This window comes from Marmota marmota, unplaced genomic scaffold (assembly GCF_001458135.2).
Source record: "Marmota marmota marmota unplaced genomic scaffold, marMar, whole genome shotgun sequence".
Taxonomy (NCBI): Eukaryota; Metazoa; Chordata; class Mammalia; order Rodentia; family Sciuridae; genus Marmota; species Marmota marmota.
The window spans coordinates 35,956,094-35,980,986 of NW_026000016.1; the positions used below are offsets into that span (position 1 = coordinate 35,956,094).

The 24,893-nt window shown below is 40.7% G+C and overlaps 1 protein-coding gene across 3 annotated transcripts in view; it reads left to right on the forward strand.

Moving 5' to 3' along the window:
• The window catches only part of Kcnh1 (potassium voltage-gated channel subfamily H member 1), a 353,502-nt gene that overhangs the window by 222,292 nt on the left and 106,317 nt on the right, over positions 1 to 24,893 (forward strand). For all 3 annotated transcript variants that reach the window (XM_015483682.2, XM_015483683.2, XM_048809434.1), the window contains one exon: positions 23,063 to 23,262. In XM_015483682.2, coding sequence (XP_015339168.1) covers positions 23,063 to 23,262 — 200 coding nt within the window. The remainder of the gene's footprint in view (positions 1 to 23,062; positions 23,263 to 24,893) is intronic.

The following is a 24,893-nucleotide window of genomic DNA, read 5'->3' on the forward strand; positions in this document are numbered from 1 at the left end:
CAGGGTATGTAAGTAGGAGCTTAAATAAAGGAATTTTGAAATAGTGATAGCTACCAATAATTAAGTTCCTCTCATCTTCATAATTAATCCTCCCATAGCCTAGTGAGGCAGGTGTCATTTATCTCCATTTAATAGAAAAGAAAACTGAGGCACAAAACCCAGATCCATGTGATTAAAGTGAGGCTCCTCACCACCATTGTGTTCTGGATGTGCCCTCTTGTGGTGTGAATATAAGGAGGTTCTTTAATTCCTCCTGGTCTCCAGTTTCTCTTTGAGAAAATGGGAATAGTCCTTCCCTGTTTCATTGGAATGAGGGCAGTAGCGATGCTCAAATGTGAACTGTAATGTACAAATATAAGGAATTAAAATAATCACCTTCTCACTATATAGTAAAAGCTCCTAGCACAGAAATCATCTTATTTATCTTTGATCTAACCAATTCTCAGCCACATTCTTGCAAAGTAGCAGTACTTGTTTTTCACTTGATAAATTGGGAGCTAAGGGGAGAATACAGAGTCCTAAAGAGTTTTGCAGCTGAACAAAAATAAAATTAATTATTTTTAAATGTTGGAAGTGTGGTAATAAAACTGTAAAAGGTAAATTTATATTCAGTCTAGACTTAAGGAACTAGTGCTTAGACTCTGCCTATATTTCCCACCAGCCAGCAAGTGTCCCTGTGCCAACTCTGCAGGTGCCAAGCAGCCCTGATGTGGTGCTGCTGGGTTCTGCCGCACAGCTTGGTCAGGAGGGAGAGGTGATTTCTCGCTGGGCTCTGCACACAAGGGCACATTTACAAAGCTGTTTTTCGCATGTTGTCAGTTGGAAATGTAACTTTCAGAGTATAAGTCATTTTAGTTTTTGTGTATTCAGGGTGACTGCAGAATTGCTTTAGCAGGTGATTTCATGGTGAGAAGAAGAAATACTTCTAAGATATTCTCACTGAAATTCTGGAAGCTGAAGTGGGTTTTCAGCTCTCTTCTTCTTGATGTCTGTGCTCTTTTGAAAAGAAGGAAAAGAAACAATTCCCTTTGAGTTCTCCTTCACATAAGGGGTAAGATGTCATGCCCCCTGCATCGGTTGACCTTTTCGATGGGCTTTCTATAGTTGGTTTTATCATCTAATAGGCACTAGACTGACATGGGGTTCCATTTCTACTCTTTTCACTTTATTCTTTATGGGTGGCATTACTAACTCTGCAGGGAGCCATCTTGTGTTAAGTCAAGGGTGCAAGGACAGGAGAGGAGAATGGGTATAGACGGATCCCCACAAACCCACTGTTGCAAGGAGAAAGCAGCTCTGAGCCCACCTGCTGCCGATGGGTCTGGGAGTCATCCACAAATAAAAAGTGACATTATTAGTCTATGGTTCCTTCCCAGTCCTCTAGTTCAGTGCTGATCAAATGAGCTGTGGTGAAGAACTGGTTTTTGATCTTTTAAAAAATTTTCAATCCATTTTGGACAAATACTTTTGTCAAAATATAAGTGAACGTTAGAAAACCTTAAAAAGATGAATAAAATATGAACTCCATTTTTTATCAGACTCAACAGACATAAATTTATATTGAAGTAAACACGTTCAGTAAAGAATGTGAACCCTGCACTTTCTTTTTATTGAAGGGGACACTCGAGTGATTAATAGAATTCCTTTCACACTTGTACTTTTGTCTTCCCTGATCATAATTAAGCAGTTACAAATGAAATCACAATTGCTCATATTAAACAACTCTATGTACATTCTGCATGAACATCATGTATACCCGAGCTTGCTTCTTGCTTGCTAATTTATCTAATCAAGGTTGGATTGACGAAAAATACTATTCTCAGAGCACAGACCACAGAGCCTGACTGATTGCACCAGGGACACAAAGCCATGGTGCTTGCCTGTGGGGACCTGCTGTGACAATGTGATCTGTGAATGTAAGCTGGTAACTTAGCTGGTACATGACCCAGGGACCCAGGTTTCTTGCCATGTACGCCTCTTCATGGGCTGCCTGGACTTGTCGAATGTATGAGGGCTGGGTTCCAAGTGTGAGTGTCCCAAGAGATCAAGGAAGAAGTGCATGGCTCTTCAGGAACCTAATCTCAGAAGTCACACATCTTTTTTAATCATGGCCCATTGGTTGATAAAGTCTCAAAGACCTACCAGATTAAAGGGGAAGGGAATTCAGGCTTCTTGAAGGAGAAATGATGAGATTGTGGAAGAGTGTGTGTGAGTGTGTTGGGGACATATGACTGTGATCTCATTTAGAAAGTGCAGACTTCTATAGAAGCTATTCATTCAACCAATAGTTATCAAGCGCTTACCTTGGGTCTGGCACTGTTAAAGTCTGGGGACTCACAAATAAAACAGGACATGGTTTCTGCCCTAAATGAACTGCTAGTTGTAGGAGAAAGGATGCTGTAATTATCTATAATCAAAGGGAAAAGTTTGCACAGGATGCAGTGGCAGCACTGAAGAGGAAGCAGTAAACATCCTCAGGGAAGTGACGTTTGTTTGGCTCCAAAAATGTGTGTGGTGGGGTTGGGGGCTAGTTCTCAAAGGTTTGCAGATCCATGGGGTCTCTGGGACCTTTACAGGGAGACCATGAAGTCGAGCCTCTTCTCATAATAATACTAAGGTATTACTTGCCTGTTACACTGTGTTGATGTTTGCACAAAATTGATGGTGTAAAATGATTGACGGCACAAATCAGGTAGCTCTGAATTGTACTAGTGTCACTATTCCTCTCTACCAAAAAAAAAAAAAAAGGGCCAGGTCACTTAAATTATTAATTTCAACCCTTGAGTTGAAATTAATAATTTATTAATAAAAAATATATTAATATTTAGTGTGACAAAAATGAGAAAGATACATCAAGCACTTTTGTTCACTGAAATACTATAGTTGTTTGAAGGAAAAGCCTTTGTGCAATTGAATTCCAAGATGAATTCATGTTATTTTCCTGGACACTGTTTTTACCTGAAAGATTGACAGATGAGCTACTGTAATCCAGACTCCAGTATTTGGTAGAACATTTTCTTGAAAATAAAGCCCATCACTTCAAGGAAAATGACTGACAGTATTTGTTACTAATGATAAAATTAAGGCTTTTAAGCAAAATGCCTTATGGAAAACAGGTCTTTGCTACTGTGGTGTTGGCAGTTTCCAAGGCTATAGACTGTTTTCATGAGCTTGATGGTGATAAGTGAATGTGATTTTTAAAATATATATGGTTTAATGAAATGTATGGACATTTGGGAGATCTGTAAGAGCCAATAAATCTGTGTTTTCCTAAGGATTAATGCTTGTTATAAAATCATGCTGAGTTCAAGAGCCACTCAGTGTGAGACCGACCAATGAATTAGTTTCAGATTCTACCCTGGAAACTAAGCCATAAGAGACAATCTCTCATACTCTCTTGTTAAATTTAAGATAATATCAAAGAAGATTGTTGTCAATTACCTGAAAAAGCTATTAAAATACTCTTCCTTTTCCCAAATCACATGTCTCTATAAAACAGGGTTTCCCTCTTCAGCGCAAATGACATATCAGATTAAGCACAGAAGCAGGTGTAAGAATGAAGTTGCCATCCATTAAGTTAGACTTTAAAATGATTTGGCCAGATATAAAGCAATAACATTCTTCTTACTAATTGGTTTCCCTTTGGGATGATGCTCTTGATTTCAAAAGTAGTATCTACATTAATATGCAAGGAGTACATTTTTATTTTTACATGAACAAATATTTTAAAAGTTTCCCAGGTTTAATTTCTAGTATCATAAATATTAATTGCTACAATCCACACAAACAACAGCTCTTTGTGGTTCTCAGTCTTTTAAAAGTGGAAACAAGTCCTGAGACCAATTTAAGACCCCGATTTAAGGGGGTCACATTCACTAGGATACTGGCTGTGCTGAGATCAAGGTTAAGAAACCTGAATGAGAGAACTGGGCCCACTGGAGCACTGTGCACAGATCATCAGGACTTCAGTGAGGACAGGAGATGGGACAGGAGTGAAAGATGAGGCTGGTGCCTGACATAGAGAAGGACCAGCACCATGATAAAGCATTTGGGCCTCAGACTGCCAAAGTTCAAATCTTGTCTCTACCACTTTGTTGCAGTGTGATTCGGGGCAAGTTACTGAACCTCTCTGTATCTTAGTTTGTAAATAGTTACAATAGGCATGATAATACCATCTATGAGAACTGAAATAATCTCTGTCAATTTTTTGGCATGATATTTGGCACAAAGCATTCCATAAATGTTTGCTTTTTTTAAATTTTATTAAGGCCTTTGGACCCTGTTCTTTAGTAAGAGTTTGGAAGGTTCTAAGCAAGAAAGGGATCCAAATCGGTGGAGGTGTGCCATAAGAGAAATGCAAGGAGAGTGCCCATTGTGGTTGGGACTCTTATGCAGCCTGGGCTCCGAGGGAAAGTAACCACAGCTGAGTTCTACTGGCTACTCAGGAAGGCTCTTGGGCCTCTCAGTGTGCCACTTACTTGATCAAAGAGCAATTTTATACACAACTCGGAATCAGCTCTCCTTTGTGGAAAATTTCACTGACATATTGACTTTCAAATTTGGGGTGATTTTTTTCCCCCTTGTCATCCTGGCAGCTCTTCATGTGCATTACCACTTACAAAATCACTGCACTCTCTTCAAGTAACTGCTGCCTAGTTCCCATTTTTTACTTTATCATGTTTTCTGAGGTCGCCAGAAGTGACCACAGGCACAGGCAGCAGCCCTGGAGCTGTGCCAGGAGCAGCTCATGTAGAGAAAATAGTTTTGACTTCATGAACACCCTGTAGAGGTCTCAGAGACCCCATGGAGGTCAAGAGATCACTGGGTTGTACAGGGAGTGGAATTCAGGCCATCAGTAATGTCTTGAGAGTTTACTGTGTGCCAGGCATGGAGGAGCAACAGAGGTGAGAGGTACCTCCCATTCCCATCCTAGAGAAGCCTGCTTTCCCTTCTGGAAGGGGGATCTAGGCATGCTTGCACATAACAGTTCAAGTATCATGTGACAAACATTAAAACAGAAGTAAAATCAAAGCTCTTTGGGAGCCTGGAGGAGAGCTTGTGTTGGGTACGTGGAGACAGGCAGAGACTCAATGGCATTTGAGCTCAGTCTTGAGGGAGGGTGGGTTCAAGTTCCAGCAGGAAAGAATGGACAGATGAAGGTTTGATGTGGAAAGGACATGAATGAAGACAGTGTGCAAAGCAGGCAGAACCAACCACATCGCTTGTAAGAACCAGTGCATGAGGGAGAGTGGGTAGTTGAAGGCTACAGTCCAAAGGTAGGTTGGCGCCATGTGTTTGGGTGCCGTGGCTAGGAGAACAGTTCTTTGGGGGAACTTCTGAAGTTTGAAATGGGAAAGGAGATGACTATAAGTGTTTTGGATGATGTCTACCATGGTGTAGAGGCAGGATTGGGAGGGTTGGGGAGGTTCTGAAGGAGGGCAAGAGCCTGGGAAGCTATGTGGACCTTTGAGAGGGAGTGACTTTCAAGTCTAGAGGGAGCAGCAGGGGTGGAATGGGAAGAATGGAGCTCAGGGGCATAGGAAAAGCAGAGTTTGCAGGTAACTGAATTGAGAAGGGGGAGGAAAGGGACATTAGGAAAAGATAAAGATGCTCCACTGGGGAATTGCACACGGTGTGGATCACTTCTTTCAAGGCTCTTTCTATAAGCTTGAGTCACTTGGAGTTCCCACTTTCCTCCTTCTAGGCCAGGAATTGGGGTTGCATGTGGACAGCTGTGTCCTAGTGACCTACCTGGGACAATCCTGGCTCTTCTAGGACTCTCTGCATCCTTCAGATTCAGGGAGGCATCCAGAGGGCCTATTGGCTTAGAGGATCCTCTTTGGAGTTGAAAGTTTTAGAAGAGAGGTAAAAGGACCCTCATTTCTTTGCAGGAATAATGCTGCCTGCTCCTGCATGTATGGCTGAGAAGAGAAATTTATGAGGGAGGAATGAGGCTGTATTTCTGGTCTGTCATCACTTGGATGACTTGTACATGTCACTGGGAGAAAACATCTTTCCAAAACTTCTCCCCATGTGCCATATTAAGCTGGAAAACATTTCAACAGCTACAGAAGCTATGCCAATTTGAAAATTGTTACTAGCCAACATTTTGTATCAGAATTAACAAACCATAAATTAATTCTATAATATACGTGGACCCTCTGCCTTGGCAAACCAAATCAGCAAGTATAATGGCACAGTGGGTCACTCATAAATGAACAGATGGTGTGTCCCCTTGGCCTTAGATTGGCCATTATAATGAGCATCCAGTAAGTGGGCTGCTCAGATCCTTCCCCTGGAGGCCAGGAGCAGAGGAGCATCTGCATCCTGGGATACTGGGTCAGAGGTCATTGAGTCTGTACAGAGACAGAGGGTAGAGATACCAGAAACAATAGGAGTCTGCAATTTAAAACCCAAATGATACCCTTCATCATTGAGTTCTCTCTTAGGATCACACCACCACCACCACCTTGAGTTCTAGGCACCAGCCATGCTGAGAGATTTGGATGTCTTCAAACAAAATTTGGTTTTTCAACCTTCCCTCTTGGCCATGGTGTTTCTTTGGTCTGTAATTTTTCATTTTTTTCTCCATACCCTCATTTACAGCATAATGCAAGAATGAGTTGCAGCTTCTTATCTGGGGGGTCTTTCTTTGTTTAGTCCCTCAAACAGAAGCAGTTAGATGTTGCATCCTTATTTAATTACCCCACTACTCCTCTTGATCGTAAGTCATCTGCTTCCCTTTTTTCTGACACAAGATTATATGCTCCTACAGGTCAGGAACCATATCATATTAATCTTTGTGTCAATCTCTCTCATGCCTAGCTGACTGCTCACATGGAGATAGTAAGCAAGTGTGTTCCAGCTAGAAGCTTCCCCAGATACCTCCAGGGGGCAGCCCACTCAGCCTGGCCCTCTGTAGAACAGGAATTTTCTCTGGGCCCCTTCTGTAGGAAGAGGACAGAGGAGGTCTACCCTCAGTTCCTTTTGGATGACTGGATCAGGCCTCTGTTCTTTTCAGGTGTCTGTTTTAGGGGGTGCACCCCCATCTCTGTCCTGCCCTTTTCATAGGGAATTTTTTTGCATCTAATTCTGTATCTGATGCTCTGACCCTCTATTCTAAAACTTAGCTCCTCCTCCTCTCTTTTCTTGGTTCCCAATGCCATCTGAAATGGGTCTCAACTTGTTGGCCTTTTTTCTGAGTGTGTCTGTGTGTACCAGGGGTTTCAGCTCTTCCCCCTCCCCACACCTTGCCAGACTCGCTCCTCTGGGCTCTCCTGCGTGGTCACTGAGGATTCACACACTAAAGATGTTGCTGTGTGGATCACCAACATGACTGTGGTCGGTCCACCTTCTGTGTGCATGTGAAACAAAGTGAGGCCCAGAATATTCTAGTGAGTCACCTTAAATTTCAACCACTCCCAGGTCCCCCCTCATTGCCTATGAATATGTAATCATTCTCATTTGAAAAATTTAGGATGATTTCATCTTACGTATGTAGGCACTGTTTCTCAATTAGTTTCTCATTGCTGCTGTAACAAAATTAACATGAACTTAGTAGCTTAGACCACACAAGTGTATTCCCTTATACTTTAGGAGGTCAAAAGATTGTTTCAAGTGTTCCTACTAGAAGTTTCAGGGGAGGAAATTAATTATTCTGTGGCCTCTCTCAGCATTTAGGGGTCTGACATCCCTTGGCTCTTGGCACCTTCATTGCATCACTCCGATGTTTTGCTTCATTCATTATATCTTATACTTCTGCCTATAAGTTTATTGCTTCTCCCTTATAAAGACCTTTGTGAAGACCCCCGTGGTGAAACAAATTTCAGAAGGCATGACCAGGACTGGAGGATCCACTACATAGGTGACTCCTGCACATGATAGGTGTCTCCTTGTGGTTGCTGTGTCTTCATGACATAGCTGCTGACTTTCCACATAAGCAAGCAATCTAGAAGGACAACACAGAAACTGAATGCCATTTTTAAAGACCTTTCCTGTGCTATTTTTTCCTACATTCTCACTCTTCCTATCGTCCTTGGTAGCTACCACTGAGTAAACTGCTCTGTGGTGATGCTGTGGTAAAACTGAATGAAAAACCCTGGAGGAATTGACCATTCAGGCCTTCTTTCTTTTTTTCTTTTTGTACTGGGAGTTGAATCCAGTGGGCACTCAACCACTGAGTTGGGCACTCAACCACTGAGTTGGGCACTCAACCACTGAGTTGAATCCAGTGGGCACTCAATCTCAGTGGGCACTCAACCACTAAGCCACATCCCCAGCCCCCCCGGCCCCCTTTTTTTTTTTTGGTCTGTGTGTGTGTGTGTTTTATTTAGAGACAGGTCTCACTAAGTTGCTGAGGTTGGCTTTGACCCCTCGATCCTCCTACCTCAGCCTCCTGAGTTGCTGGGATTACAAGCAGGTACCATTCAGTGATTTCTGATTGATATTTTTTGACATTTATCATGGTGTGTAAATACCTTATCTAGCAGCTAAATACAAGTTAGACTTTGGTTTTTCTTTTTTCCCCCCAGTTACTGCCTAGCTTTTCATTTTTCCCTCTACTCCCAGGATAACCTTGATTGCTTTGCATTCCCAGTGATTCAGGGCAGGAAACCTCTCCAGGGTGTCATGGCAGACACTTCCTGCCTGTTCAGACCCTGTGATGGCCCCTTCCTTCCTCCCTCCTGACTCGGCCAGCTCTCCCTAGCCATTTCTCTTCCTTGGAAAATAATGACCTTTCTATCTTGAAAGCCTAAAATTACCCTTTTCTCTACACATTGTTCTTTAATCTTTTTCTCTTTCAATGAAGAAAAAGAGAAAAACTAAAGACCATGATCTTTTCCTAGTCTCCGTAAAATCAGAATCTAGTCTATGATTATTTCCTCTCAACGAGAAAAAAGTTCCTCCATAACTTAGATGCTAATTTCCTCAATCAATTACTTTTTCTCTTATATAATTTTTTTTCAATCATCACTACCCAATTAGCATTGAGCACTCCTGTGGCTAAGTCTGGAATCTGTTTCATAGAACATCACATGTGACACCTTACACATTTTAAAACATTTGAAAATAGCCGGAGTTATTCAAAATCAGGTACTCAGTGGATTATTCGAAGACCAAATGTGAGGCTGACAGGTGGGGATGAGGTTATGATGCCTGTGAGAATCCTGGGGAATTTGAAGAAAATCTTCTTGCTTATCCTCTTCCCACCCTAAAAATGTAATTTTAAAAAGTGCCTTCCCAGTGATTCTATATGTCACTGGCTGATCATCATGGCCATCGTAGTCCTAGGTACCAGGTAGGGTCCCATTTGGTATCCTATTGTTCATCACATAGGAGCCACCCGGGGGGAACAGAGTACAGATGTGAGGTGGGATGCTCCGGGAAACTTCAGGAAGAATTATGTTTTGAGATGAATCAGGAATGATAACAGCAAGAAACTGACATGTGTTGAGCATATACTACTGAAATAATTATATATCTATCTCATCACATTTATTTTATATATATATATANTATATATATATATATATATATATATATAATCAATCCTTACTAAAATCCTGTGAGTCAGATGGTATTACCCCATGCTTACAGTTGAGAAAGCAAAGTTGAGGGAGGCTGAATACTTTGCCCAAAGTTACACAGCAAATAGGTATCAGAGCTGGAGTAATAAGCGGGTTTACATGATGTGCTGGATTTGGTGGACAGGAAGTGGCAGAGACTCATGCTGTGGGTAATGGTGAGAGAATTATTTCCCACCTGATCAAATCTTTGTGATGTACAGATAAGTGTGCTTATAAGAAGTCCTCAATGTCAGTAATGGGCTTCACCATTAGATTAGAAATTGTCTCCAGGAAGATGAAAAAGTTCAAGTTTTTATCATAATGAATAGACCTGGTCTAATATCATATCTATAAAATTTTCTTTCTCATTCAATAAGCATAATTTATGATCACAGTCATATTGGAGCTCAAAAGAACTTTAGATTCCAAGGAGTTGTACTTTTTGTCCAACTTCCACATTGGACAGGTTTGAGGAAAATGAGCAGTGCATAGAGCCATGTTCTCAACTGGGAGCTGATTTGCCTTTTATAGGATATATGGTAACGTCTGGAGACTTTTCATCTCTCATCTGGGATGTGCTACTGGCATGTAGTGGTGAAGGCCAGGGAGGCTGTTAAACATTCTGTAATGTGCAGTAAAGTACCCCACAACAGAGTTACCCGATTCCAAATGTCTGTGGTGCTAAGGCTGAGAATCCCCGTGGAAAGGTAGAGGGCATGGACTTCATATCTGGACTTTCTGAGTTTGTATCCAGCTCTAGGCTATCTAGCTATGTGACCTTGGCCAAGCTACTTCTCTTGTGTCCCATCTCCAGATGAGGCTAGTGACAGTCCCTACCTCTTAAGGTAGCTAGGAGATTTACACCATTTGGTGTATATGAAGCGCTAGAATAGTATCTGGCACACAGTTGGCATGAGTGTTTAGAGTTTCAAGAGGTGTTTGGTGCAGTGGTTGAGTAGTTTCCAAGCCAGCTTGCCTGAGTGTGAAAGTTTCATCTGTTTCTCACTGACTGTGTGACTTTGAGGAAGTGACTTAAACATTCATGAGTCAGAATACCAGTAAAATGGAGATAGAGTAACTACCATTGATATACATCGTGTATGCAAAGTGGTCACAACAATGACTCCTGCATAAGAGTTACGTAAACATTAGTTGTTAATGTTGTCATGATTCATTCATTCACTGTACAAATATTTGAACTTCTTATAGGCCAAAGGGTGCAGTCACTTGCCTAGAGCTACTCAGCAGCAGAACTCTGATTAGGACCACTGATTCATGCAGGAAGAGCTTTGTCAGGTACAAAGGATTGATAGACCTCTACTTCTTGGCATCTTATGTGATAGAAAGTTTAGGGAATCTATCTTTCTGGGTAATGATTATTTTGGAGGCAACAGGGAGAGAGGCATTCGGACCTACAGTGTCACTTAGCAACTAAATGGCCCCAATTCTGCCTTTGAAAAATGAAGAGGCTGATTTATTCACTGAGGAAAATCAACAAAGGCTAGAGGGACTGAGATTAGAGTTGTGAATTGGCAAAGTGATTTTAATTTCTTCCCATTATCATTGGAAGAGGCATTTCTTTAAAAGCTATTCTCTGCCCAATCATCTTGATGTTCCAGTTTAGTCGGTCTTGATGATAGTGGCTTATCAAAAGTTTCCCATTTATATTTTCAGATGTTGAAGGAAAAGTTCGAGTTTTGTGAGAGCTTAGAACTTAGACATAACTAATGATTGGAAAATGAGCTGAGTTGAGGTTACCATGCTTGTTCCAATGGCTTTAAAAATTGTTATTTTAAACGGCTTTGTTAATTTGATTCTCTTTGATGACTCATGTTGGTGAAATATAAACCTCGGGTTCTCTACAAGAAGTGAAGCAGACCCTGGGTTTGTGCACCTGCAAGCCAATCCATCTATCTTTTGTCACTTGCGCTGCAGGTTGCCTTGTTGCAGTTAAGAACTCGGCAAACTCAAAATAAGCAAAAGTAACAAATTATCTGAAGACCTTTGCAACCTGTGTCTGACCTTTTTGATTCACTTGCAGAAGTAATTGCCTCTGGAAATGGCTGTGCTTTTTATCTGTGGTGCTATTAAAATGCTGGCTGAAATGAGGTGGTGCAGACTGCATTGTTAATGGGTTACGGTGAAGTGGGAGCTGTTGTTTTATTCGTTAGATGAGAAGTAGCTGAAAATAACCTTATATCTCCCCTGTAAGAATTGTGCTTGTTAAGTGACATTCCCCAACACGGCTGAGTTTGAATGTCGTATAGGAATTTGTGCTATTCTTAGCAGGATATTAAATGAAAAGTTTTCAGGCTTGTCATAAAATAGGGGAAAGTAGATGCATTTTTATATTCTCCATTTTGGGAGGCTACTTTCTGTGCCCAAGGCAGTGACTGATCAGGACAAGGAGAAATGGGGGGATAGAGCTAGCTGGCATTTCAGAACTGAGAATAGTCATCTCCATCTCAGCGTCCCACGCATGGAGGTGTTGCTAACCTGTGGCATGGCTTTCTCCCCCTCCCCATGTTCATTGCCTTTGTTCCTTCCAATGGAGTAAAGGTTAGTCACTTCAGAGCCTCTTTCTGCATCCTCAGTATGACCCAGTATCTTTCTCCTCTCTGACCATCAGTCTGGAATGGAAGGAACATCATACTTAAATTCATTAGGGAAACATTGAGGATCAATGTGACATAAAATGGTGCTTCTCAAAGTCACCTGAAGGATAGAAAAAAACACACAAATTCCTGAGCCTCCTCTCAGAGATTCTGGTCTGGGAGGTCTGCGGTAGGAATGGAAATTTGCATTTCTACCAAAGGCCTAGATGATGTAATGCTACTGGCCTAAGACAGTACTTTAAGAAGCCCCTGTCTAACTGAACATAAGCAGACTCACCTCTCTGAGATAATCCCTTTAAGAGTTTGTCAACAGCATTTATTGTATGCCTCCTGAATACAGCGGAAGATGCCCCTGAAATGACTCCACAATTTCTGCACCCCAGAAAGCCTTCTATTTAAGGAAAAGCACAGGCCAGCATAAACCACTTGGGTGTACCAGTCCCCAACAGGGGAGATGAGAGGACCTGAGTCCTTGTGTGGTTGATGGACAGAAATGAACACTGGATGGTTCAGAAGTGAAAACCAAGATTCACTGTGGATCTGCCTCATGCCACCATCATGTTTGCACTTGTCACAATAATGCATGAAATCTTCCCATTACTCTGAGAGGTGAGGATTATCCTTCCCCTCTCATGGATGAGGGAACTGAGGCACTTACAAGAATATTTTCTCAATACCATATTGCTTCCTAGCATAGCACATGACATATCTGGATATTCAATAAATGTTTGATGAATTAAAACAGCTATCCGATTAAGTCAGCAAGGTAATGTTTCCAGGAAATAACTAGAGGCATTTGTGTCTCTAGACTGTAACCATCCTTTTAACTATTGTTATTTACTGAGCATTTATTATTATATAATAATAAATTATTATATAATTTATTATTATATAATATAATATTAATATATTTATATATATTATTCCACTTATTTAAAATAAAGCCACAAAGTAATTATAAACCCCATTATTTGTGAAGAAGTTTAGAGAAGGTAAATTATCCTGAGATCAGGAGTGGAACCAGAAATATCTCCAGAACACACACTCTGCCTTCTCCTGGGCACCACCCTCCTCTATGGATTGATTTGCTAGCATGACAGTGAGTGGGTATTTCATTTTTCTTTCCATTTCACTACCCATTTTTGTCCAGTGGATATTATAAAGTCATAGAAAGTAAGAATTTCCAAGTTAGTTGTCGGTTACCATGCCAATATAAACAGGATTCTACACCCACTCCATCATTATCACGTTAGAATAAGCAACAACAGCAAAGTCCAAAAATACTGCATTAACAAAATTAGATGTGTTGCTCTCAACTGGACTGAAAGGAATGGAATAGAGACTAAGTCTGGTTCCCAGGCCTTATTCCCTCGTGTACCTCTCCCCGGGGTTTATACTTGCTCTTCAGCCTTTCCTCCAGTGAAGAGTTTTATCAAAATCACTGATCAGTATTTTAGCTGAAGTGTAAAAAATCTTAACATCTATGGGTTTCAGAGATGTATTGGAAGGTCTCCATATTTGATGAGCTTGGCTTAAATATTTCTCTTCAGGACCCAAATGGGTAAGTTGGGGGATCTATATTTGCAACTAAAAGCAATCTGTGTTACAGGTTACTGTCTTAATAAAATGCTGTCTGGCATGTGTCAACTGTCTTGACATTTGACTTCAGGACTGTTAACTCAAAGATAAAATAACATTAAGGTTCTGTGTGGAAAGTACCCAGAATGTTAAGTTGGTCATAGAGACCTTCATTTTTCCATCACTATCATGAAATCTCTGCCACAGGATACTTATGAAGAAAAGAGAGATATTTACCTCACAGTTTGGAGATTCAATGGCACAGCACCCTCACTGGCTTGTTCTGGTGAGGGCCTCATGGCAGATGGCAGTGATGAGAACATGTATCTGGACAAGTAGTCACATCTTGAACCAGAAAGCAGAGAGGCCAGAGCCAGGCCTGCTCCTTTAATAACAACCATCTCTTAAGAACTACCTAAGGGCAGCTGGATGTCACTCAGTGGGAGAGTGTTTGCCTAGCATGTACAGGGTCCTGGGTGTGATCCAGCACCACAGGAACTACTAATGGGTCCCATGAAAAATACCTTCATCTGTTCTGATGTCACACCCCCCGATGACCCAACTCTCTCTCACTAGGTCCTACCTCTTAAAGTTTCTATCAGACTTTTAACCTCTGGGCCCTTGGAGGACAGCCAAATCATGGCACACCATCTCATTTAATTCTGCCACCAATTTGGGAAGTGAGCAGGTATTTTTCTCTTTGCCAGACTGAGAGGGAAAAAGAATATGCCTCTGGCCACATAGTCCTGGGCTGTTGAGCTGAAATTTAAATCCAAGAGAGTATAATGCTAAAAGTCCCTTCTTTATGTTCTTAACAAGAGATAATATTGTGTATAGACATCGCTGAGTTCACCTGTAGAGATATGTAGGCTGCCCTTAATGTAGCATAAAATTCAACTTCTAAACTCCTGCTCTGCCTTTTTAGACCCTATTTTTGTACCTCATTAGTGACTTGGAAGTGATACTGTTTCTGGACTGCCTCCGAGCTCCCAGTGCCAATGTTGTGTGTGTTATTAAGTCCCTCTCCACGGACACAGCAACTAGTGCAGCTACAATTTAATGAGCAGTTCATCCTAATCACGAGACTGGCTAATGGGGAGTTGAGGACTGCAAAACTGAAGATTTTTATTTTAAGGGAAATTCATACAACAAAATCCTTTATTTGTTTTGCGCCACACCAAAAAAAAAAAAAAAAGGAAAAGAAAATCTAAATAAGCAGCAGTAAGGCATAATCTTGGTGGATACTGAATTTTCAGGCATTATCATTTTGAAAGCAGGGCCTGGAAAGGGGTTCTACTTCCTCAGTTTTCCTGTTGGTACCTATAAGATCTTGGGGTAGCAGGGTAGCCAAGGGTAGGAGTAGAGTTGAAAGAGCTGGAGAGAAGGCATGTTGCTGTCCATTTTTAGAAAATGGTCTTCTAATAGGTAAATAGCTGTCCCCCCACACCAACTGGGGAGTCGACCCCTAAAGCACATCCCCAGCTCCCTACCCCTTTTTGTTGTTCCCACTTCTTTTTCTTTCTTTTAATTAGAGCTTTATGGTTCTGCATAGTAGTTGGGTTCATCCCAACAGTCTCATTTATTTTGAGACAGGGTTTTGCTAAGTTGCTCACTGATCTTGAACTTGTGATCTTCCTACCTCAGCCTCATGAGTTGCTGGGATTACAGGTGTGCACCACCAGGCCCAGCTAAATGGCTCTTTTCTTTTTAACTATCTATCCTTACTCCAGAAGAACTAACCTATAAAAATCCAAACAGCCTTGGCCATGAAAATCAACATTTGTATCCAGTGTCATGACATTCTGAAATTAAACAAGGATTATCAATAGAAGATAGTCCTAGTTCAGGTTGGGCCATCTTTAATCCCAACTGGACCACACACCATTAAATTTCAAAATGATACAAAACCTGGAATCTTTTGAGCATCCTTGAGGTCATGTGTGCAAAGTTCTACACCATGAAACCTTGAGGCATAATTTTATTCAATATTTTTAATAATTTTATCTCCAGCTATGTGTATATGAAACGTAAATGAATTTTGGGTTTTGACTTGGGTTCCATCCCCAAAATATCTCCGTATATGTACGTAAATATTCTAAAATCCAAAAGATTCCAAAATCTGAAACACTTCTGGTCCCAAGCATTTGACATAAAGGATACTCAACCTGTGCCATGTTTCTCTAAGTTCCTAACAGTAACTGCATCACCTGAGAATGTTGTTAGAAATGTAAATTGTCTAGGGCCCGCCCAAGACCTCCTCAATCATATACCCTGGAGGTAAGGCCCAAACACTGTTTTGAAAAGGTGATTCTGGCCCACACTGAAGTTTGAGGAGGGATGAGTTAGTGGATACAAATGTGATGCTGTGTGTACTGTTCCTTTGATCTTGGACTTTAGTTTCTTTATTGGCTAGATAGTGATAGCAACCATACCCCAAGGCAGGTATTATTTATCACTATGGTATTGCCTTGAGCTCTTGACTTTGAAGATTTTGAAACTATTTCTTTCATATGGGCCACCTTTGGTCAAAGCAGAAATTCTAAAAGCCTTTGCAGACTGTTCATACCACTGTTGTTAGGCATGACTGACTGGACCACACACCAGTACATCTGGCCACCCCTGAAACTCCACTAATGCCACAGCAAGGGCAGGTTTTCTCAGAGTACAAATCCACAAAGAGAATGAGAGGGGAGACAGCAGAGGGGACAAAATATGAAAACTGAAAATCAATGATCAGCTTGGTAGACTCAATAAAGCTGAACCCTAAGGTGACACAGGGGAAATAAATAATTTGATTTGTTCCAAGACCTTTAAAGAACTCAAACACTAGTGTCAATAAGTGCCTCCAGAAGGGAAAGTGAAGGCAGTTCTGAGAAAAAGAGGGCTGGGTGAAAACTTAAGAGGCACTTAGACCCCCAGATCTCTTTCTTGATCTACGCAGCTGCCCCTCCTCCACTCAAAAACCCTAGTTTGTTTTGGGGTCTCTGGATGGGAGATAGCAGGCACTGTGGAAGCAGAGGTACTATATGAAAACAGGGATTAAGAAAAAGTTCATTCACTGAATGTGGAGACCTCTAGATGTCTTCTCCTCCCATGGTCACTGAGCACTACCAGCATTTTCCAGACAGGAGATTAAGTCTTCCCTGGGGACTCAGCAGTCCAAAAAGGACAATCGCAAAGTCAATTGCATTGTTGGTTCTTCAACACTACCTCCAGCCAGGTTACTCTACAGTAATTTGTCACAGTTGGTAACTCTCAATCACGCAAAACTCTTAAATCAGTTTTCTAGAGCCCCATTCTTAAATCCAAGTGGGCATCTAAGAATTTTCATTTATTTCTAATGTGAAAGGCAGACAAATAAGTGAGGAAACAGAAGCCAAGCAGGGAGAAGATGTATTTTTAAGTTTTCTATCATTTTTATCCTCTAAGAAAGTAAGAAAAGATATACCTATGAAACAGAATTTCATGCTATTCAGAACAAAATGGTCATGGAAATTAAGGCATGAGAACAAATTAAAACTCAGTAAAAAGAATAGAACACAACAGTTGAAGAAAGCTCTCACAAAATATAGAAAATAGGAGAGAATTAGGTGATTCCAGGAGTTCAACACCTGAAAATTGGAGGCCTAGAGGGGAAGAAATCATAAAAGAAACAATCCAAGACAATTTGCTTGAAATGTAGGACATACATTTTTTCACATTGAAAGGGTTTGTTGAAAGATTAGCCCAATGCTATGCAAATATGCAACACAGAGCCCTACTTATGTATGTAAATTATGTTTAATTATAATGCACCAATAAAAATATGAAAAGAAAGCTTAGCACAAAAGAGGAAAATGTAACCACAGCAAAATGTATATCATTATATAATTGTTAGAACATTGTAGAAAGTTTTTGAGAGGAAAAAAAAAATGTTTGATATGGTTTTCACTTCTCAAGAGTAGAGAAATATTTCCAAAATCTGAGAAGAATTATTTCCAGTCTAGAATTCTATACCTAGCCAAACTATTCATAAACTGTAATAGCATACATATTACATCTCAAAAACTCTGATCCTCTTCCCCTTCTCAGTAACCTACTAGGAGAAGAAAGGGGTGGGGCATGGGATGCGGGAATGAGGGAGTCTGACCTGAGTAAGGTTACTAATGAACAGAGTCACACAACTGGCAATGGAACAGATTCAGAAGGCTCCAAGAAAGACTGCTTTAAGAAAATGAAATTGATAGGTCAATGTGCTCTAATACATTAAGAGATTTATCTGTGGGAAAGTTTGGAATCAAATGAATGGTAAGAAAATTAAGCAAATGAAAAGACAGGCCGTTAAGAGCTGCAGGTAAAAGAGAACACTGCAGAGAAGCAAGTACATGGTTCAGCTGTGGGTAGCACTCATCTGAACACTGGAACATAAACACAGATGTGGATCTAACCCAAATCATCAGCTCTACCAGGAGAGTGGAGTAATGAGAAAAGGTGTGTGAAATGAGTGGGATGATGGAGGAGAGGAGGAAAGTACTAAATTCTCAGCAGGCAAGGATAATGCCTCCAATAGAATATCAGGACATAGCACTTTGAGCCTGATATTCAAACAGGGAGATAAATACCAAAACAATTAGCTAAACAATTGCAAGTTGCATGAAAAGGAAAGGTCAAAGGACTGTTGTTGTTTTTTTTTTAAATGTCTTGACCTCTTAACTCTTTGAACTATGATTATTTATATTTTAGACCAAAAAAAATTTAGGCTTAAAAATTTAAAACTTAAAAATTTAGACCTGGAGTGGAGGGAACTTTTGCTGTCCTTCCTAAGTTCCATATAGTCATTTCTAGTTAAGGACTAGAGAACACAATCTTATTTTTCCTTGGATGGGACCCAGAGCTCTTGCTATGATACAATATAAAACTTTAAACCACATGGATGAAAGAAATCTTTTCTCCAAATCTGCATTTTGCCTTGTAGTTGGGAGAAGTCTTTTTCCTTTCCCCAAATGGTAGGACTTAACTATTCCATGTTTAGAGGGATCCAAGACACCCTCTTCATGGCCAGATTCAGTCTGGCTTTCCACCCCCCTCCCCCCTCCCCCCAAACTCATGACAGTGAAATTACACACCCCTCCCTTTCTCCCCATATCACACTCAAATATCCATTTGGGTGATACCTGAATTAACATGTCTTCTCTCCTAGTTAGGTATTAATACTAGTTAGGTATTAAGAATTGCAGGTACAGGGCTTGATACAGATATCGAGATACTAACAAATTAAATGTCATATGCATGAGAAACATGTATCCAACCTCATAAAATTAAGTGAATTTAGAGTAAAATTATACACTTTTAATATAAAATTACATCATCCTCATCATCATTCTAGAATTTGGCCCTCCTGCAGACCTTTAACCTCAGAATGCCACAGGAGCAGTCTGAACCATGGAACATTCCATGACAACGCTGCTTTTGACTGACCGGCATGTTGGTGTCTAGGACCTGCTACCTGGCACTCGATCACGGCCAACAGAGCTATTTTTACTATATTATTGATTTGGTGTAACTACTTTTTAAAGCTCAGGGTTAGATTAGTTTTCTAGCAAGCATCCCATAGAGAGACCCCTCTACTCTTTGCCCATGAGCATTGAAGATAAGTTCATTGAAGATAAGAAAACAGCCGAGGCAAGTCTGCCTTCCAAGGTTTGTTGAGTTAGGATCAGACTCTCTGGGAACAAGGCAACCAGCCTGGCCTAGTCCCTGGGAGGAGGATGCTGAGCATACTCAGTGACATTACTGGCATGGGGAGAGCTGGTGCTTTGCCTCTCCTTTGTTTATGAAGTAATTCTGAGCTTAGAATAACTGGTATCTACGTTATTCAGGCTTTGCACTATTTCTGCTTTCTGTCTGGCTTCTTCTCTTCATACTGACAGTACTCCCTGGTGTCTTTCCAGAGCTTGGTAGCGCTCTTTCCTTCCTCATTTATAATTCTCTTCAGGTGTGTTTAGTTCTTCCCTTGCCTCTAGATTCATGCACTTCTTTCTTTCCCTTCCATAGGCAGCTAAATCTGAATAAGATCATTTGAAAGAAATGACAGTGGTGCATCCATACAGCAGGATAGCCATCATCAATTAAAAGCAAAGGGATTACATTTGCCAGTAAATGCATGGAGTTGGAGAATATTTTGGCTAAGTGAAATAATCCCCCCAAACCAAAGGCTGAATATTTTCTCTAATATGTGGATGCTAATTCACAATGGGGAGAGGGCACTAGAGAAGAATAGTGTTACCTTAAGTAACACTAAGAATTGCAGGTACAGGGATAGTGATACCTTAGGTAACACTATTCTTCAGTATAGGGATTCTTAGGTATAAGGTATTCTTAGGTAGAGGGAAGTGAAGGGGGAGGGGAGGTGGGAGTGTGGGATAGGAAGGAGAGTAGAAAGAAACAGACATAAATTAATAATATATATACTCTGCATGACCAACATGATTCTACAACAGGTATTCTCAAAAAAATGAGAAATTATATCCCATCTATGTATGATACATCAAAAGTGCAAAAATGCATTCTATTGTCATATATAAATAATTAAAACAAATAAAAAAAATTAAAAATTACAACCTGGATGGACCTTAAGTTTACTGAGTGGAAACAACCAATCTCAAAAGGTTACATACTGTATGATCTATTTTATATTCTTAAAATGGCATAATAGAGGGGGAAAAACTTGTGGTTGCCAGGGGGAAGTGTGACTATAAAGGGACAGCATGAGGGAGGTCTCTGGTGGTAGAATACTTCTCTCTAGTGCTAGTTACATAAATCTACACATGTAATAAAATGACACAGAACTATACATATACTTCATAGCAATGCCAATCTTCTGATTTTGACACTGTGCTCTTGTTATATGAAATGTAATGGGGAAACTCAGAGAAAGGTAACTGGAATTTCTCTGTTTGAATCTTCCTGTGAATATCTAATTATTTCCAAATATTTGCCTTTAAAAAAAATGAACTACTGACACAATAACAGAGAAGAAAAAAAAATCATGCTTAAAGAAGCCAGTCAAAAACGAATACTAAAGAAAAAGTAGATAAATTGAACTACATCAAAACCAAAAGCTTTTGTGCTGCAAATGATATGGTAAAGGAAGTGAAGACCACCCTTGGATGTGAGGAAGTATTTGCAAGTCATATATCTGATAAGGAATCTATATCAAAATATATGAAGGACTCTTGAAACTCAAAAGGACAGACAACCCAGTTGAAAAACTTGAATGGCCAAATCTCCAAAGTAGATATACAACTGGCCACTGAGCACAGGGAAAGAGGTTCAACACTGATCGATTATGGAAGTGCAAATCAATGAGACACTTCACAATGGACAGTTCACACTCACTAGGATGCCAATCAAAAAGATAGGTGATAACAAGTGTGAATAAGGATGCAGAGATTCTGGGACACTCATACACTGCTGGTAGGAATGTCAAAAGGTAGAGCTACTTTGGAAAATAATTCGGCAGTTTCTCAACATTTTAAATGTAGTTAAACGTGAACGTTTATAATGGTAGTATTCATAATAGCCAAAAAGGAAAAAAAAAATCTAATATCCAATAACCAATGAGTGAATAAATGTAGGCAATCCATTACAATGGAGTATGATTCAACAATAAAAATGAAGTATTGATAACATGGTACAATGTGAAAGAAGTTAGTTACAGGCAGCCACATACTGTATAATTTTAATTTATATAAGATGTCCAGAATAGCAGTCTATAGAGACAGAAAGTAGTTTATGGATAGGGGGCTGGGGAGAAATAAGAACAGCTGATAATGGATATGGAATTTCTTTGGGGGGAGGGAATGAAAATATTTTAAACTTAGATTGTGGTGATGATTGCACAAGTCTATAGATATATTAAAAAAACATTGAATTTTGCACTTTAAATGGATACATTTCATGTTGTATGAATTATATCAATGATATTAAAAAGAAGAATATGCTACATGATTCCATGTACATAAAACTATTTTAAAAATGCAGGCTGATGTGTGGTGTTAGAAAAGAGCTCAGAGGTTGCTTGGGGATGGGAGGGTGAAGGGCAGGTGTGGGCAGGAGGGAAGGATTTCCAAGGGAAATGACAAAACTTTTTGGAGTGATGGATATATTCACCATCTTATTTGCAGTAATGGTTTTATGTCAACGTTGATTAAATTACATATTTTAATCCTATCCGGTTTATCAATTATTTTTAAAAAGCAGGAAGAAAAAAGCATGTGTAAACTCAGTAATTCAACAAACACTTATTAAGTAGAGGAATAGTATTTAGAGTCTAGGGGTACAATGGCAAGGAAAAGAGGTGTCCGGCCTTCAAGCAGCAACTCGTACTCTGTCAGGCAACAGGCCAGGAAAGAAGCATATATAGATTGCACAATAGAATAATATGAGCTCTGTAGAAATATGCCTAGTAAGTTACGGTAATCTTCCTGGTGACAGATGGAGGGGAGAGGGGATTGGGGAAGTCTTCCTGGAAGTGATGGATTTGTGATGATGTAACAGTCCTCCTTGGTGATGCTAACGTAAGGGGAGCAGTAGTGACACATACTACATAGTTGTTACATCTCAGAGGGCACCTGATTTTATTTGCATTGTATCAAAGCCATGCTTTTCCCTCCAATGAGCCTTGTCAGCAAAGCAGATTGTTAAGTGCAAAACAAGGATTTAACAATAAGTGGAAAACAAGGATAAAACGCCTTCCTTTGCCCTCTGAAGACTTCTAAATAAGTTCTGATTACATATTCAGAGTCTGTCCTTCCTGCTGTGTTCTTTGAGGGCCAAAACTGAATGTCTTATTCACCATCCTGTCCCCTGTAGGTAGCATAGGGTTTGGCACACAGCAGAGCTTGATGAAGATTGTTAGCTCATAGATTTAGATTTGGACTGTAGCACATGGGCATACATTTGACTGGTGTCCTCAGACATGTGTCAAAGTTTTGTGAAAAGAGGTACTAAGTGAAGCAGTACAACTGCCTTCCCCAATTCATGGCCGCTGCTTGTGTCTGAGCTCTGGCCCTCGCTCCCAACCAGTCTGGCCCTGTCTCCCCATGTTTTTTTTCCTAGTGGACTGACATCAGAAAACTCTTGCTTTGAGTCCACCTCCCCAAAGGTTCTGGGCATGAAGTTTTCCTGAGAAGGACCTTGGCCATCTGTTCTAGGGAGAGGCAGCTGGCCACTGGCCTGCTCTGAACACATTGGGCATTCTGGGACCTAACTCAAGGACCACTCTTGCATTATTTCTTTTCCTTTTCTCCTCCTTGCTTCTAGCACTTCTCTATGCCACCATCTTTGGGAATGTGACGACAATTTTCCAACAGATGTACGCCAATACCAACAGGTACCATGAGATGCTCAACAGTGTTCGGGACTTCCTGAAACTCTACCAGGTGCCCAAAGGACTGAGTGAGCGAGTCATGGACTATATTGTGTCTACCTGGTCCATGTCTAGAGGCATCGACACAGAGAAGGTAAGAAGTGCCGGGAAATCACTTGTCTGTTGGCTTTCTCAAGGTAGGCTGAGGCCCTCAAACCTGGCTGGGTTCAGACTTCATCTGGGTGATCCTAGATTCTCGGGGTCCTTTCTCCAGAGGTTTGGTTGCTTCCAGATCAGCCTTGCCCAAAGACCAGCAATTAAGAGTCATTATTTAAGAAACTGGAAAAGCGAGGTGTGCCTCCTGGAAAAGAGGAAAACTGGAAGTCTAACTATCCAGAACAGAATTTCCCAGATTTGGACAATGATGAGAATCAGGTCATGATAAGAGGAGGTTGTTAGTACTACTGATTTTTCCTTTTGTTTCACATTCTAAGGTAGCACGACGCTGTTACAATATAGTCTTTATTCCAAATTTTGATTTTTGTTCAACGGGAATTTACTTGCATGAATATTGACTTTTTTTTAATCGCATTAAAATTAGCTATTTCCTGTTAAATGAGGTTTATTGCCTTCCCCTTAAATCATGTGCTCTAGGATATTGCCCCACTCATCTTCCTTCCTGTCAATCTAGATAAAAATTCTATTATTCATTTATGAATCGTCTCCTTTGTACATTTTCTAAAAGCAAAGATTCCATCCCAGCTCAGTTTTTCTCTACTTAGTCTTTTCTACCACACTTCCTCCCTTTATTGCCAATCTATACATTCTTGGGGAAATACCGATTCCTTTTCTCTGTTAGAATTAGGAAAACAAAAACACTATTGCAAAAATACCTATTGACATATTCAAGTCTGATTTCAACTAGCCTTTGGGATCAGCTGTCCATGTTCCTATCTTCCTTCATTGGAATAGTTGGTTGAGAAGTGACAGTGTAAAAGGAAAAATGAACTAAAATCAGCCCTCAACTTTAAAAGAAATGTCACTTTGGATCTGCTGACTGCCATGAGGCCTACAGCAGCACCGCCACAGCATCGGCTATCATGTCTTGACCGTGCATTGACAATAAATGTATTTTTGTACTTCTCCTGCCTGTCTGCCCCTGCAACAGAGCCTTATTTGGCTTTCAGTGGCCATGGGAGGGAGTTGCTGCAATCTCTGTTGACAGGATGAGGACAAAAAGCCCAAATCCTTTTACTAACTGCCCCTGGTCATGGAGCAAAGAACAGCAAAACTAGGATTTGAACCCAGTTTCCCTTTGACTCCAAAGTTTTTTCCTTCGATTCCCTCCACCACCCTTTTAAAATTTAAAACATGTACTGGAGGGAAGAAGCAGGAGTCCTGATGATGAGGTTCTGATTTCCCGGATGGGCAGGTTGGGAGTTGGAGCCTCACTGAGTCCCCAGCTTTGCCAACCCCCTGCCCCAGTTGTCCCTATTATTTCTGTGCCTCTCTCTCAACAATGCCTGTAGGCTCTGTGGGTTCCTGACCGCTGATGGAGCAGAAAGAAACTTTGATCTCTCTGCCCTGGAGCTCCTTTTCCCAGGCCCCAGAATGCCTTTGTAAATCTGGTTGTCTGGAAAGAAGCCCTTCCCCACCACCCTCCCTGCAGGGCTAGGCTGGGCCTTCGCCAGTAAGAGATGACACAGTCAGCATTTACCTTCCCTCTCCCTCCCTGCTGTGGAGGGCTTTGGGATTTGTCCCATTTCCTGGCCCAGATGGGAGAGG